Source organism: Cyprinodon tularosa, unplaced genomic scaffold (assembly GCF_016077235.1).
Source record: "Cyprinodon tularosa strain WSP-4 unplaced genomic scaffold, ASM1607723v1 ctg30, whole genome shotgun sequence".
NCBI classification, from domain to species: domain Eukaryota; kingdom Metazoa; phylum Chordata; class Actinopteri; order Cyprinodontiformes; family Cyprinodontidae; genus Cyprinodon; species Cyprinodon tularosa.
In genome coordinates this window covers 2,856,013-2,870,024 of record NW_024039008.1, presented here as the reverse complement: position 1 = coordinate 2,870,024, position 14,012 = coordinate 2,856,013, and the positions used below count along the sequence as shown (strand labels likewise).

Sequence of the window (14,012 nt, the reverse complement as noted above, 5' to 3'; positions counted from 1 at the left end):
ATTATCATCTACATTTCATACGTTTATAAATGCAATACTTGTAGTTCATAATTGTTTGTACATTATTGTATTGTGACTAGGATTCTCATTGGTAACTGCTCTTTTACATTTAAAACACGCTGATAGAGTATTGTGGGTAATACCTATTTATTTGAAGATATATTTAAATAAGCGATTAAAATCGTTCCTTTTGAACAACAACAAAAAAATTAAATAATCATTACCTACTAGAATAATCTGAGATAGAAAAAAGTTATGCGTAATATATTTCCAAAATTCATTGGTTGGTGTACACTATGTGACCCGGAATTAAATATTTTACTTATCCTCTTTATTAAACAAATGTGACTTACACTCGCAACATTTCCATTCAATCCGTTTGTGCTGCACAGACCAAAACAACACATGTTGATGATTTAGCTGTGAACTTTAATAAGTTATTCTGAAAACATCTGGCTTCCCACCTTCCCAGAAGGACTAAAAAATAAGTACTTTAATTCATGAGATGTTGAGTTGCCTCATTAGAGGATGTGCACAAACATGACAGAGTCGTTATTTTGGAAGCAGATAATCAGTTTTACCTTTCTACTAATTTAAACAATAAAGTCAAGTCCTCTGGCACACAAGGTGTGTGGGTGCTTGCTGACGGAGCTCTCCTCAATGACAACTTGTTTTTGGTGAAATTATTAGTTTTTTTCAGATCAAAGTCACTAAATTGCTTAAGCAGAGTTTTCAACGATAATATAAAATAAACAAAATTCACTTTGAGTTATAGGTGGCAAAACGCTGGTTCAGAGGGTTCTCAGGAGATTTAGCCCACTCCTTTTTCAGCTGTTGCTTCAGCTGCGACAGCCGCATGTTTGGGTTCTCCATTTTTAGTCGGGGCATGTTTGCTTCCTCGAAGGCAGTAAAAGCTGCTTTCATCCTCCGCTCTGGATGACGGTCCAGGTCTTCAGGGCCCGTACTGGGACACAGTAAGAAAAAAGTCAACAGTGACAAAAAGCATAAACCATCTAAAATACACGCATCTTTGTCATTCACACGTCTGGTACCTGAGCACAGCGATGGCGTCCTCTATTGTTCGTGCTTCCACGGTTCCTTCTTCAGCTATAACTCTGTTAATATTCTCTTCCAGAGGAGTCTCCAGGTGGCTTTTTTCTGTATGGATAAAATGTTTTTTATTTTATTTCCACCCTAACCCTAACACACCTGGTCCAGCACCTCCAAACCGACTTTTACCTTTAGGCTTGATGTCTTGCTGCTGCTGTTGCTCATTTTGAAGTATCTCCTGAATTTCGGCACGGGTCACTTTTCCACCGGATCCTGCCTCCTTCTGAATTTTTCCTTTTATCCTAGCGCTCTCCTCATCCAGGAGGCGCTGGTTTTCCTTTTTCCTCTCAAGAAGCTCCAGTCGCCTCTTCTCCTTTTCATCCTGTGGCAAGAGAAAGTTGATTCAGCTAGTTTTCCCAACACAGAGTACCAGGGATTAGCCATTATATATGTATAGAAGAGAGATCCTTAAAACCTTTTCTATAAAACAGACCAAAATTACAGACAAAACTACTCCTGAGCTTCATTTGCCTTGAGTGTATAAGACGCTCATTCTGCAAGTATTCATTTATAATGAGCCTTTACACATTTTCCTCAGTAAAAAAACAAACAAAAGAAAATACAGGCTCTCCTTTATGGTTCTCCTGTATTTAAGCTCCTTCCATATACCAACCAACTTAGTAAGTTATTTAATTTTCCTTATCTTATATCTTATTTGTACTTACAATCTTATTTTTCTCTCTTCTGTAAACGGTTGCACTGCAAGAAAAGAATTTCCCGCAGGGCATTAAAAATAATTCTGATTAACTGTGAACTCTTTTCAATTTGCAGATAAAATGAACAGTGCTCAATGAGAGCTTCTGAGCTTGTTAAGTGTTTTATAAACTGATCCTACTTTAAACTTTTCCTCCCATCTGTTTTTAAAGCTGTTTATTACGGTTTTCTAATAAAAAACGGGTTTTCTGATGCAAATCAGAGGCAGAGGTGTTGAGTAAACAAGCATGTCACTGGTTTCTGATTTTTCCAAATAAATATTTTAGGAAACAAAGTTTCTTTTCCTCTCCAGCAGCTGTTATTTTGATCCCAACAAAAGGTTTTCGAGAACAAAAAATGGAACAAACAGTGGGCATAAGAAAATGTAGTGATTAAAAAGCTGTTCGTAATCCTAACAGATCACAGTTTTGTTTAAAACTCCACCAAAGTGTTAACATGTAATGAAATTGGTCTAACAGTGAAGGTTGGGCATCTCTGCTCACCTTCCTCTGTTCCTTTTTAAGTACATGTTTATCTGTTTCTTGCCAAAGGGCGTCCTCTTCTTCTTTCTTCTTGCGGGCGTCTGCCACTGCCTTAGCTTCTGCCTTGCGGGCTTTGGCAGTGGCCGCCTTGGAGTTCTCGCCCTGGAACTTCTTTGGCATCCTTACAGCTGCTTTTTTGCTAAGAAAGAGCAATGAGGAGATGAGATAATGTGGTATCAGATTTTTAAGATGAGTATAGTGGGTTTTCATCAAGTTAAATAACATGAAGTGACTTTGCTAGGTTAAAAAGCTTAGCATGTAAATGTTTTGTTGTTACTTTGGAGTCACATCAGGAAAATAAAATTATTAGGATACAAGCTTAAGCACATCATAATGGATTAAATGGTTTCACGAACACAAAATCAGGCAGTTGAAGAGCAAATATGTGAAATATCCTAATTTTAGCTGAGATGCAGAATAACTTTACTCACATGCCCTATATTGCTGAAAGTATAGATCTGTTTAAACACTTATGTTCTTAGAAATATTTCCGTTGTTATTTCACTGCGTTTGATAAAATGTCAGAACATTCTTCGCAACTGAAACAGTTTCAACTTCTTTATGGTAAGCTTTCGCCCAGACGTGCAATTGTGGAGTCAGACACTGAGGTTGGAAGTTTAGGTTAGCCACCTCTGCTCAGTAATGCAGCCCACCTGTCTGGTTAAGCTACTCTGTGTGATATGTGTATCACTTTGGCGCAGATTTGCTGGTGCTCCCAACAACTACAGATATGATATAATACTATCAACAGCTGATGGGATTTTTATTTAGGAACATAACAGGACTTAAGAGAAGAAGTAGAGTCTTTGTGACCTATTCTTTCAAATCAACCAACATGTAGGTTCTGGAATTCAGACACCTGTGGTAACAGCAATAACTTTAAAACTCAACCGACATTTAATTTAAATTTAATTTAAACATCACACACACACACACACATATATTGTATATATATATATATATATATATATATATATATATATATATATATATACACACACACACACACACACACTGGAGTATAGAGACTCTAAAACATGCCTTTAGCTGACTGAGCGACCCACTTAGAGTGGTACTTATGCCAGAATTGTACAAAATCAACATTTTGCATTTAAGATTTAAAAAAACAAACAAAAACTTTTGTCAATATGATCCATCCTAAACTTCACATGTGGAAAAGTTCTAGTTTTACCTAGTTTAATTTCGTGTAACCTAAATAATTATGAATTAATGAATCAAAGAAAATAATCGACTGATTAATCGATTTGCAAAATAATAATTAATTGCAGCCCTAAACTCTATACAATCTCCTTGAAAACGTATGTGCCAAGACGCCTTTAAAGCAAAGTTTGAATTGATTAAGGCAAGAAAACGGCTTTATTATGTTTTTGCGGAAAAAATAAAAATCTTATGAGACAAAAAAAACGGACCGAAAAAAAGTCTAACAGATTAATATTATATTTCCAGCATGTTGTGTGCATTGTAATGCTTATCTGACAAACGATACGGCTAACTAACGAACAACAATCAAACAGGTTTATTGTTGAATAAAACTCGAATATGCTGAAAATGTCAGCGTTGTGCTTGTCAGGTGAGCTACATAGCATTAGCTAGCCGCTGTTACCCTGATAATACAGACTTGTTTAACTTTACTGAGTATTTCCGCTCTTTGAACTATCACACTGCTTTGTTACTAAACATCGTCTCAATACACATCAGTTCAATTACAAGATATTTCCATACCAGTGTTAGAGGAAAGCCAAATCCTAGGGTTTTTTTTTATCCTGAAGAGGCATCCGCCACCTCGGAGCGAAGTGCGCACAATGATGGCGTCACTGGTGCGGTGCGTTTGAGTTTGCTTCAGGTTTCTGGAATCGGGGCACTTTGAGCCATCGACCTACAGTGTTTATATGTCTATGCTTTTAGCGCTGACTCTCTTAATGTGAAGTGCTGCTCAGACATTCTTTCAAAATCTTTTTTTAAGTCATTTAATGACGAATCAATATCCAGCTCAGGCGACATCCAAGGTGGAAATACTTGCATACAACCTTTTAGTTAATGTAGAAAACCACTTCTATTGAGCATACTTGAAAAGTTTACAAAAGGTCTGGGATTTATTCAAGATATTTCTATATCTATTAATACTTTCAGTTGTTGGATATATCCAGTGAGTTATTTTAAAAATGATTTAAATTTCTCATATTGGAAATTGGAACCAAAAACTCACTAGTGTAAGTCTAGGTAAATTACAGATTAACATTCACATTATTGTTCCAGAACTCATTTACAACATGGTGTGTCAGGAAAATAAAACATAAACCTAAAGAGTTTTTGTCCCAAATATTTATACCGTTTAGGAGAATATGCTATTTGCAATGATGCCTTTGAACAGCCCAACAAAACCAGTAGCCATCTCTCATATTAACTTTTAAAAAAATTATTATTTTTTTAATCATTCATAACTTCTATAAGACACTTCTGGGTGCTTCCTCTTTTTCTTTGTTCATTTCTTTGTTCTTCCTCTTTGAAATGATTTAATGAGGGCATAAACAAATCTAATCTGCATCTGTTATTGTTAAATGACTGTATGAAAATGTAAGATTTGACCTAACATGTTCATTATACACAGTTTCTTAACTCTGGTTATATTGTTGTTGTGTTATCTGGGGTACAATACACAACTTTTTTTTTAACAAACATTTCAGACTTTTATTTTTGTCAGCAGTTTATATAAATATAAAAGAACAAGAGCTGTAGCTGCAGGTAAAATTCCTAGTGCGGCATTATTATTTCAAGAACGTAACACAATCTATCTCCATCTATAACTCCAAATTTTAAAAAGTTCAGAGCTGATGCTCCTAACTCAAAAGCCATCATCACTTTCTTCCAGCAGAGGTGGTTTCACTCCCCCTCTAGACAGACGGTTACTCCTCTGCAACGGGACATCTAAGCTGTCGTCCTCCAGCTCCCTGCTCTCATCTTCTTCATCATCATCCTCATCTTCCTCATCATCCTCATCGACATCAATCTCGCCGTCATCAGTCTGAAACAGAAGAAAGTTTTGACCACACTCGTCATTAAACATTCATTAAACAGGCGGGTGTCTGTCTTTGTGAGGAAAGTCCAACTATATGGTATCCCAAACAAGATATTCTAGGGTAATTATTGATCACAAACACACAAACTATGGAACCACAAGTTAAACGATCGTATTTTCATTCTAACTAAGCACAGAACCTTGGGATGGTTTACTCCTACATCAGAGGAAAGGCTGATTATTGGAACAGATCAGTTTAGCGATAAAAACATATATTTAATATTTAAAGGAAAAATCCATACTTACACTAGAGATAGTAACTATTTAAAACATCAGTGCCGTTCCTTTAAATTACATAAGACAATTTAATATACATGTATATATAAATTTACCACCATCCCAAACACATTTCGTCCAAACACTGGACTCAAATAAGCAGTTTAAGAATGGATTTTTCCTTCTAAAATATTGTGAGGAAATGAGAATGAATGCGCGAACCTTTCCTGTCTGCAGTTTTTTTGATTGAGTGACTGACCTTCTGGAGACTGCTAAAAACCCCTTGTAAAATCCAAGAAACAATGACAAGAAATTAATGAAAGAAAAAAGACTGGTGGTAACAGCAGATTCCATTAGAAATACTTGAATGAAGAGAGAAGTGAAAAAGAAAAGAATGGGGTAAAGTCGGTCAGGGTTACTAAAAAGAGGACATCCTTCAAATGACAACTGGAGGTAAACAAGAAAGTAATTTACTCTTTGCAGCTCAGCAGGACACAGAAAAAATGTGTGCTGAACACAGAGACACTTTGAATAAAAACTAACCTCATCGCTGTCGCCGGCCAGCATGTTACCAATGAAACGTGCTCCTCTCCCTTAGTAGAGAAAATAAAGAAGTAATAAAATAAGAAAATTCATGAAAACACTGGAAAATACAGCAACTTTATGCGGCTCTGTAAAATCTAAATATCACTTTAATATTTGAGTTTAGCTGTAGAAGAAATCAATATGTGGAGTGCCTCTATTACGGTGGCCCTGAAGTGCAAACTGCAACTACAAATCTAAAAGCGCAACTACTTTAAGAAAAACACAATTACATCAACCTGCCGGAAAAGGTAGGTACCAGTGGGAAACATGAGACATCGCTAATTGGACGACGGCGCCGTTTGACCCTTGAACCGGAAGTCATTCTGCCTGCTGCAGCTTTTGAAAACATGGATATTGTCGGCGCCCCAAACATAGCTGCCGTTATCCAGGAGTATTTTGAATCAGGACATACGTACGAGGTCATACTGGATATGCTCAAGACTAATCACGAAATTTCAGTTAGTTTGCGTACACTGAAGACACACTTAAAAGAAGCTGGACTGTTCAGACGACGCAACTTCCGGTTCAAGGGTCAAACGGCGCCGTCGTCCAATCAGTGATGTCTCATGTTTCCCACTGGTACCTACCTTTTCTGGTAGGTTAATGTAATTGTGTTTTCCTTAATGTAGTTGCGCTTTTAGATTTGAAGTTGCAGTTTGCACTTCAGGGCCACCGTACTCTATTATTAATGTGGGAGATGAAAGTAAATAATCTAAAATTTCTGTAAAGAAATCCTTTTGCATAATGATAAAATAATTTTTTTTAAAGAAAATATCTCTCAAAAAGGAGATATTTGTTTAACATTTTCTTATGTTATAAGATTTGTGAGAATCAACATTTCCTTATCTTTCTTTACATGGCTACAGTCCATCTGCTTACCTCCCATGAGGCTGGTTCTTGTTGGTCGTGGCTTAGATGGACGAGATTCTTCAAGGTCGCTGTCTGACCCTTCATCCTCTAGAACGTCCAAATCAGAGTCAGAGTCTTTTACTGCCAAGAGGAACAAGAGTTAACTTCTGGAAAAGCAGGTTTGGATTGTGTGAGTTTTGCTTCATGTTTCTGGTGTAGGTGTAACATACATGAGCTCTTCATCAGATCTCTCTCCTCCTCCCTTATTTTGTGTTGCATTATCCTCAGGGTGTTTTCATTTTCCTAAGGAGCACACAAGACAGACAAAGAAGTAGACCACTTCTACAATTAAAATCAATTCCAAAGTTTATAATTCAAAAATTTACATTTAAATTATATTCTAAGTGATTCCATTCACACACCTCAAACCTTTCCTGCTCCAGCCTGTGGTACTCATTCAGTTGTGACTCCAGGAAGGTGAGGTTTCGGAACTTCTCCACAAAGACTTCATATTGTTTCTGCAGCTCTTCTTCTATCTTTTCATATTCATCCATGAAGGCTGGCCTATAATAATCCAATCAAAATTACAGTGGCATGATTTCGAATGTTGTTAAAAGCCTTGTTCCAAATTTCAAAAACACAGTCCAACTGACCTGACACTTTGCAACGTCTGCAGCCTCTTCTGATGCCTCTCCAGGTCCTGTTTCTTCTTCTTTAACTTAGAGTCCAGGCTGGTCTCATCTGAGACGACATTACTTCGCATCTCTTTGGTCTTCTCCACACTCACCTTGTGATAAAAACAATACAACACCTTTCATTTATAAAGTATTTGATGGGTGGCGCGCTCATGACAAGTGCTGATGAAAACACACAAATTAAAATGATAAACTTTAAGAATACTGACTAGAGTTTCCTTTATGGCAGCTCTCAGTGCCTTTTCAATCTCATTGATCTCAAGAGGTCGAGCGATGGCAGCAGTTCTCATTTCCTGTGATCACCATAGAATAGAAGACACAAAAAAAGTAATCATTACGGTTACTCGCGTCTTAAACGCATGAAAGAGAGGCAACTCTTTTTGGAACATCATTTAGCCTCTTTATAAGCCATAAATATTCCCATTTATTTATTTATACAAACAATGTATTGAAAAACAATGATGTCTTTTCCTCACCCTGAGCTCTGCCTCCTTTCCCAGTAAATCATACAACGACGCTCCTTTGGATGTGATTTCAGATGCCAGCTGACGAGCCGCTTTAAGATCAGAAATCTACGGAAATGACATACAGTGCCCCCCCCCCAAGTCACATTTTACGCTACTGCTTAAAACAAACAATGAATGAGGGTAATAGTCTCACCCTTGAACTTAGGTCAAATTTGAAATTGTTTTTATCTTCCTTCACAACATCCTCGGTAGCCATCTGCTTGGTTTTCATAGCATTGTACAGCACTGACGTAATCTTCAGCATCTCTTTCACTGCATAACCTTCAGCCTGGTAGAGGTGCTTGGTGTTTAGCTTGATGTGTGCCTTGCTCCCCTGAAACCAGGTCACATAGCAGTTAATTTAGACTGGCGGGAATCGTATTAACAGTTAAGAACATTATATGTCAAACATTTGAGAAAGAATTCACCATGAACAGAACTACGGCCTTAATGAAGAATATCCTGTCAGCCTCTGTCTCCACATCGGTGGGAATATCAATGTTAGGTTCATATCTACAAAAAGAAGAAAAAAAGTAAAGAAAAGTACATCGATTCTACAGAACATCTTTGTGAAGCCGAATTAGAATAGTTCAATGCAAATGTTCTGTGGGGAATGTGTAAATGAACTTTCTATATATATATATATATATATATATATATATATATATATATATATATATATATATATATATATATATATATCATAGTTGCTTTCCTTCCGAGCATTTAGATTTATAAAGCTTAAACATACCTCTTTATAAGCCATATTAGGATTTCTGCTACTAGGGTGAAGTTTGGTGTTCTGAAGTTTTCCATAGATATCAAGCGAGGATAGCCTAAAGCCCTCATCATTTCCGTGAAATCTGCCAAATAAAAAACCCAATTATACTCCAATATACCGGTCATTGTTTAAAAGGTTGAGAAAATAGGAGGTTTAACTTACTTCTTAGGTCTCTGAAGGACATGTCGATCTGAAAGAAAGAATGATAAATTAGTGTTACAGCCAAGTCAAAATCTTTTCATAGTTCAGTTATTAGTTATTTGTTATAAACAACATTATAGATTATAAGTACAAGCTGAGCAGGTTAACTATTCGCTTCAGTTTGTGAGTCCATTTCCCAGCTGAGTTAGCAAAGCCTTTAGCTTCTCATTAGCTCGAAGCTAGCATAGAGCTAACGTTTGTTTTATTGACTTGTTAATTTAAAAGCTCCCATCGTGTACAACATAGGGGACATTTATTTTACGCCTTCTAAACTGTTAACAAGCAAGGTTTTGCTACCTGGTATCGTCATAAAACCCTTCAGTAGTCTCCTCCGCCTAGATGGTCGCTATGGGAACGATTTGTAGTCTACGGAAAGTCAAAGTAGTCAAAATACTTGAAAGCACTGAAAGAGAGAATAATTCATGAAGCTAGACGTAATATTTTTATTTGTTTGAAAGTGAGAATTAACACGGGGTTCTGTCAACTTCTGATACATTTTAAGGGATATATAAAAAAAAGCAAAACAGCAACAAAAACAACCCATCCACTGACATCATTTAGGCAGTTTTCTTCTCAGTAAAGACTCTGTGGAGTTTACATTGAAGATTGAACATCCTGCATGTTAGACCAAAGACTCAGATCATTTTCCTATATCCAAATTTTTGTCGCAAATACCATCTGCTATCATTTGAAAAAATATTTATGAATTCACTGTGATTATATTTGTAAGATACTGAAATTTGCTTGGTGACCTCAAACATCGCTATGATATAAAAACAGAAAAAAAAAAAAAAAAAAAAACAGTTCAATTTCCCAGAACTATATCAGCAGTTAATTATTCCCATGGTTGTGAATGCCTATTACGATGAAAACATCACAGTGTAGGCAAAGCTATATTATAAGATGAAATGTTTCATCATGATTAAATATCTGAGTTAAATAATTGAGGCAATTTCCTTTTCACAATTTGGAGAGACACAGTCCTAAATCAGTGAAGGCAAAAAAACAAAAACAAAAAAAAAACAAGTATAGTACAATAGATCTTTGAAACAAAATGTGTTTCAAAAGCCAAACTTTTAAAAACATTTTCTAAAGAAAAAAGTGGTTTGGGCAGTAATTTATTATTTATGCAAAGGGTTTAAACAACATTTTGCAGTTTGATAAATGTACGTACACATTTTTAAATGTTTTAAATAAATGTAAGACTTCATTTCCAGATTTGTTTTTCAGATCTACCTGCCCCATATGTTTCTAGCCACACATCTCATAATATTGATAACTTTAAAACATGTATCTACTATTTTCTGTATACAATCTTTATATATAAGTTGCTCATCCATCATTATTTCAAGGAACTGAATTGACTTAACTCTTTCAAGATGTTTACTGTACAGAGTGAGCGGTTTCTAACCACCCTCTTTTTTTTCTATTCAAAACGAAAAACTTAGTCTTAGAAACAGATTATCTAAACCCCCCTCTATCAGCCCAGTCTGGTACCTTATCTAATGCACACTGCATGTTTTATGTTTCTGCCCCTTTTCCACCAACATTTCACCAACATTTTGTAATTTGATAAATTTACATGGACCTTTTTAAATGTTTTCAATACATTTAAGACTTAATTTCCAGATTTGTTTTTCAAATATATGCTCAGATTTATTTTCGTTTTAAATAAAACAAACATTCTTTCTCCTAAATGTAGTTTATACAGTTTTTTGGGAGACCAAGTTTAACAAATAAAAAATGAAAATGAATGATAAAATTATGATAAAATTTTATTTTATTTATTCCACTTGTGTTAACTCCAGATGAAATGAATGAAATCAGATCAAATTTGAAAAGTTTGAAACCACAAAATCTAAATAAAATAAAGCAACCAGCAAAAACATTAATTCAATATTTCCATACACGTAAAAAAAATCTTTCAAATTCTTTAAAAAAAAAATCGTACTTATCAAAAGTTTTTCAGTTCCATTTTTTCAAATCGGTTTTTTGCTTGTTATAATATAATATGTATTAATATAATAATAATAATAATAATAATAATATTTAGAATATATATAATAATTTTATGAACACAATGGCGAAAATTGTTTGATTCCTTTTTGTACTTATAAAATTTTAAGTTTAGACAGAAGATTGCATGTACAGAAGCACAGTTAATATGGGAAAAATCTGAATTCTAACTTTTTTCTCAGAATTCTAGCTTTAATCTCAAAATTCTGATTTTTTTCTCAGAATTCTAACTTTAATCTCAGAATTCTTACTTTAATCCCAAAATCTCAGAATGCTGAATTTTTTCCCATATTAAAATGAAATACAATTTAAAAATAAGTTAACTTTTTTTTTTTTTGCAGTGGCCCTAATCATCTTTCGTAAAAATGTGCTTCTCTACGTGCAGTGTTTTGTCTAAACTAATAATTTTATAAGTACAAAAAGGAATAAAAAAAACAAAACTATATACACAAAAATTCCAATTCCATGGTAAAGCTAAAGTTCTGTTTCAATCCACCAGGAGGCGACACCTGTCAGTTTGGCTTCCCATCAGTCTATGAGCTGCTCAAGTGACGCAGAGCAAGATGGAGCAAACTGCTGAGCCCCCGCACAACAACAACAGCCCGGCAGGTAATGAAACGCCTGCTTGCGGCCTTCACAGCAAACGACTCAAAGAACTGGAAAATGCCGCCCTGCAGACTAGCTTGATATCACAAATGGAGACGGAATCCGGGGCGGACGCGGGGAGCTGGATGGAGCAGGAATCCGGGCAAAGTGAGCACCCGAACGGGTTGCCCTTGAACCAGCAGCGCTCTGCGCCTCTGCAGCTCGGCATGGACACAGATGCGGAAGGAGCGGAGCCGACGGAGACTGACGTCTCCAAGGAGCGAGTGGAGGAAGAAAGGACACTGACGGACCATTTAAACAAACGACTGCTTTCTTCGTTTCTGGAGAAACTTAACGAAAGGGACCTGGCGCTCCCCGGCGTGCAGCGCCTGGACTGCGCTGTAGCAGAAGAGGACTCGAACCGGGCCTCGGATGAGTGGTGAAGCTCCGGCCTCACGATCAGCTGCAGGATCCGGGACCAAAGTGCACGGAAGCACAACATTAAAAACTGAACTGCTAGTTTATCTTCTAAATCCTCCCAGCAGGAGGTGTCTGGGAATATCATTATTAGACAGAATGTTTGAATAACAGGCAATAAATGAACACCGTGTGAAATGAATCTGCTTTGTGCTCATTGTGTTACAATGACTGACTGCAGCTGCTTCTCACAACATACATCAGCATCATCAGGGAAGGGAGCAAATATGTATCTCAATTCTTATAAAATGTGATTATATTACAGTCACTTTGGCCCAAAGTTCAGTAAAAAAAATCTAGCAGCAAACTGAGTTATAAAATCATCACATAGAAAAATACAGGAAACTGCCAAGTGAACAAAATTCTATACTTTTAATAGTAATAAAAACAAATCTGTTTAAACATGGACCAGTTTGACATTCTCACAGTATGAGCAGCTTGAAGTCAATGGTGGTCCTAGACCAAATTTAACAGGTAGGGGCAGTGTGGTTTTATGTTATACAATAGAATTGTATTGTGTATGTTGTATTAATATAACCTATATTATACTAATTATTAATTAGTTATATAGTTATACTATATTGAAACTATACTAATTATATATATATTTGTTGCCTCTTTTCAGTTGTGGTTTCTGTTCCAATGCATACATTTATTTATCATACATTTATTCTGCATTGTGTCTTTGGTACAGGGGTCAAAACCAGTTCTACAGGGGCACCTTTGCACCCTGTCTAGAACCGCCACTAATTAACACAGTAAAACAATATAAATCCAAACATTTCAAACTAAGTTGTAAAACATGATCCAATTGCTTTTATTTAAGACTCCCTGAAGTTGTATAAAATGTTATTTTCTCAGAGGGAATGCTAAGCCTCCTTTAGTTTCGAGGCAACGACTTTTGTCTTCTGTGACGGAATATTTCCAGTTTTGCCAAATTCAGAGTAATTTCATAAAACTAGCTCAGAAAAGCCAGAGTTGGACACCCAGAGAAGTGCTTCTCAAACTGGCCTAATTTGTAAGCCAGGGTTAGTTGGCTGAGTCTGGCTTATTGTGTCGTTATATAGGCAGTGAAGGCTGGTGAAAAATAATCTTGATGGGGCTGATTTGGAGAAATATTTTTCTGCCTACTCCAGTGTAAGAAGTGAAATCAATAGTGAGCAACAAAAACAATGATTTAATCCTCTTCTCAAAATGTCAATTTTCACAGATAAACTATAACGCTTCATGCAGAAAGGAAGGTTATCAAAGCAGTAATCAACAATTACTGGTTCTTTCAGCTAAATCTATAAAAATTAACGTTACATTAGTGAGTAAGAGAAATTAGTGTACGTTCTTTTTTCTAAGGTGAGTGTAATGTGATAAATGGTTAACCAGTGAATCTAGTGCTAAATATGAACCTTCTGTGTCAACGAGTCTCACTGCAGAAGTGTTTGCTGAGACTTAGACAATAGGAAATAATAGCATCACGTAAATATGACATGACATAAAAAAAGAGGCAAGAATCAGGTTTTTACTTTTTTTGTATATCAAACAACAGTCAAACTTTTCTTTACTTTTCTCAACAGTTTAATTATATCTATAAATTAATTTGGAACCTGAACTGGGCTAAAAATATATATTTTCCAGGGGTAAAATGTTTAAAAAGGTTAAGAAGAG

At 35.9% G+C, this 14,012-nt stretch overlaps 2 protein-coding genes across 3 annotated transcripts; both read right to left on the bottom strand.

Moving 5' to 3' along the window:
* Window positions 1-309: 309 nt before the first annotated feature.
* ccdc124 (coiled-coil domain containing 124) lies at window positions 310-4,207 on the bottom strand. Its single transcript, XM_038291795.1, has 5 exons — window positions 4,089-4,207; window positions 2,307-2,484; window positions 1,240-1,432; window positions 1,053-1,158; window positions 310-964 (listed from the first exon to the last, which is right to left on the bottom strand). The coding sequence occupies exons 2-5, from the start codon at window positions 2,463-2,465 to the stop codon at window positions 760-762; spliced, it is 663 nt and encodes a 220-aa protein (XP_038147723.1). The 5' UTR covers window positions 2,466-2,484; window positions 4,089-4,207; the 3' UTR covers window positions 310-759.
* An 802-nt stretch (window positions 4,208-5,009) lies between these two features.
* On the bottom strand, window positions 5,010-9,669 carry cluap1 (clusterin associated protein 1). Of its 2 annotated transcripts, XM_038291775.1 has the most exons (14): window positions 9,573-9,669; window positions 9,237-9,264; window positions 9,045-9,156; window positions 8,722-8,806; window positions 8,448-8,627; window positions 8,264-8,359; window positions 7,997-8,080; window positions 7,746-7,879; window positions 7,515-7,656; window positions 7,323-7,395; window positions 7,123-7,233; window positions 6,202-6,251; window positions 5,881-5,940; window positions 5,010-5,388 (listed from the first exon to the last, which is right to left on the bottom strand). In XM_038291775.1, the coding sequence occupies exons 2-14, from the start codon at window positions 9,256-9,258 to the stop codon at window positions 5,209-5,211; spliced, it is 1,329 nt and encodes a 442-aa protein (XP_038147703.1). In that variant the 5' UTR covers window positions 9,259-9,264; window positions 9,573-9,669; the 3' UTR covers window positions 5,010-5,208. The 2 variants fall into 2 exon arrangements, with proteins under 2 accessions (XP_038147703.1, XP_038147704.1); XM_038291776.1 differs by lacking the exon at window positions 5,881-5,940 and having other exon boundaries at window positions 5,018-5,388.
* Between the last annotated feature and the right edge of the window lie 4,343 nt (window positions 9,670-14,012).

What these genes read in the sequence shown, in the direction of transcription:
- cluap1 (XM_038291775.1), bottom strand. Translation starts at nt 9,258, where the DNA reads ATGTCCTTCAGAGACCTAAGAA. An exon ending in CTGCCATAAAGGAAACTCTA is followed by an intron (nt 7,880 to 7,996) that starts GTCAGTATTCTT and finishes TTTTATCACAAG; the next exon opens with GTGAGTGTGGAGAAGACCAA. An exon ending in AAGAACCAGCCTCATGGGAG is followed by an intron (nt 6,252 to 7,122) that starts GTAAGCAGATGG and finishes TTCTCTACTAAG; the next exon opens with GGAGAGGAGCACGTTTCATT.
- ccdc124 (XM_038291795.1), bottom strand. Translation starts at nt 2,465, where the DNA reads ATGCCAAAGAAGTTCCAGGGCGAGAACTCCAAGGCGGCCACTGCCAAA. An exon ending in TTAAAAAGGAACAGAGGAAG is followed by an intron (nt 1,433 to 2,306) that starts GTGAGCAGAGAT and finishes CTCTTGCCACAG; the next exon opens with GATGAAAAGGAGAAGAGGCG. An exon ending in GCAAGACATCAAGCCTAAAG is followed by an intron (nt 1,159 to 1,239) that starts GTAAAAGTCGGT and finishes TTATCCATACAG; the next exon opens with AAAAAAGCCACCTGGAGACT.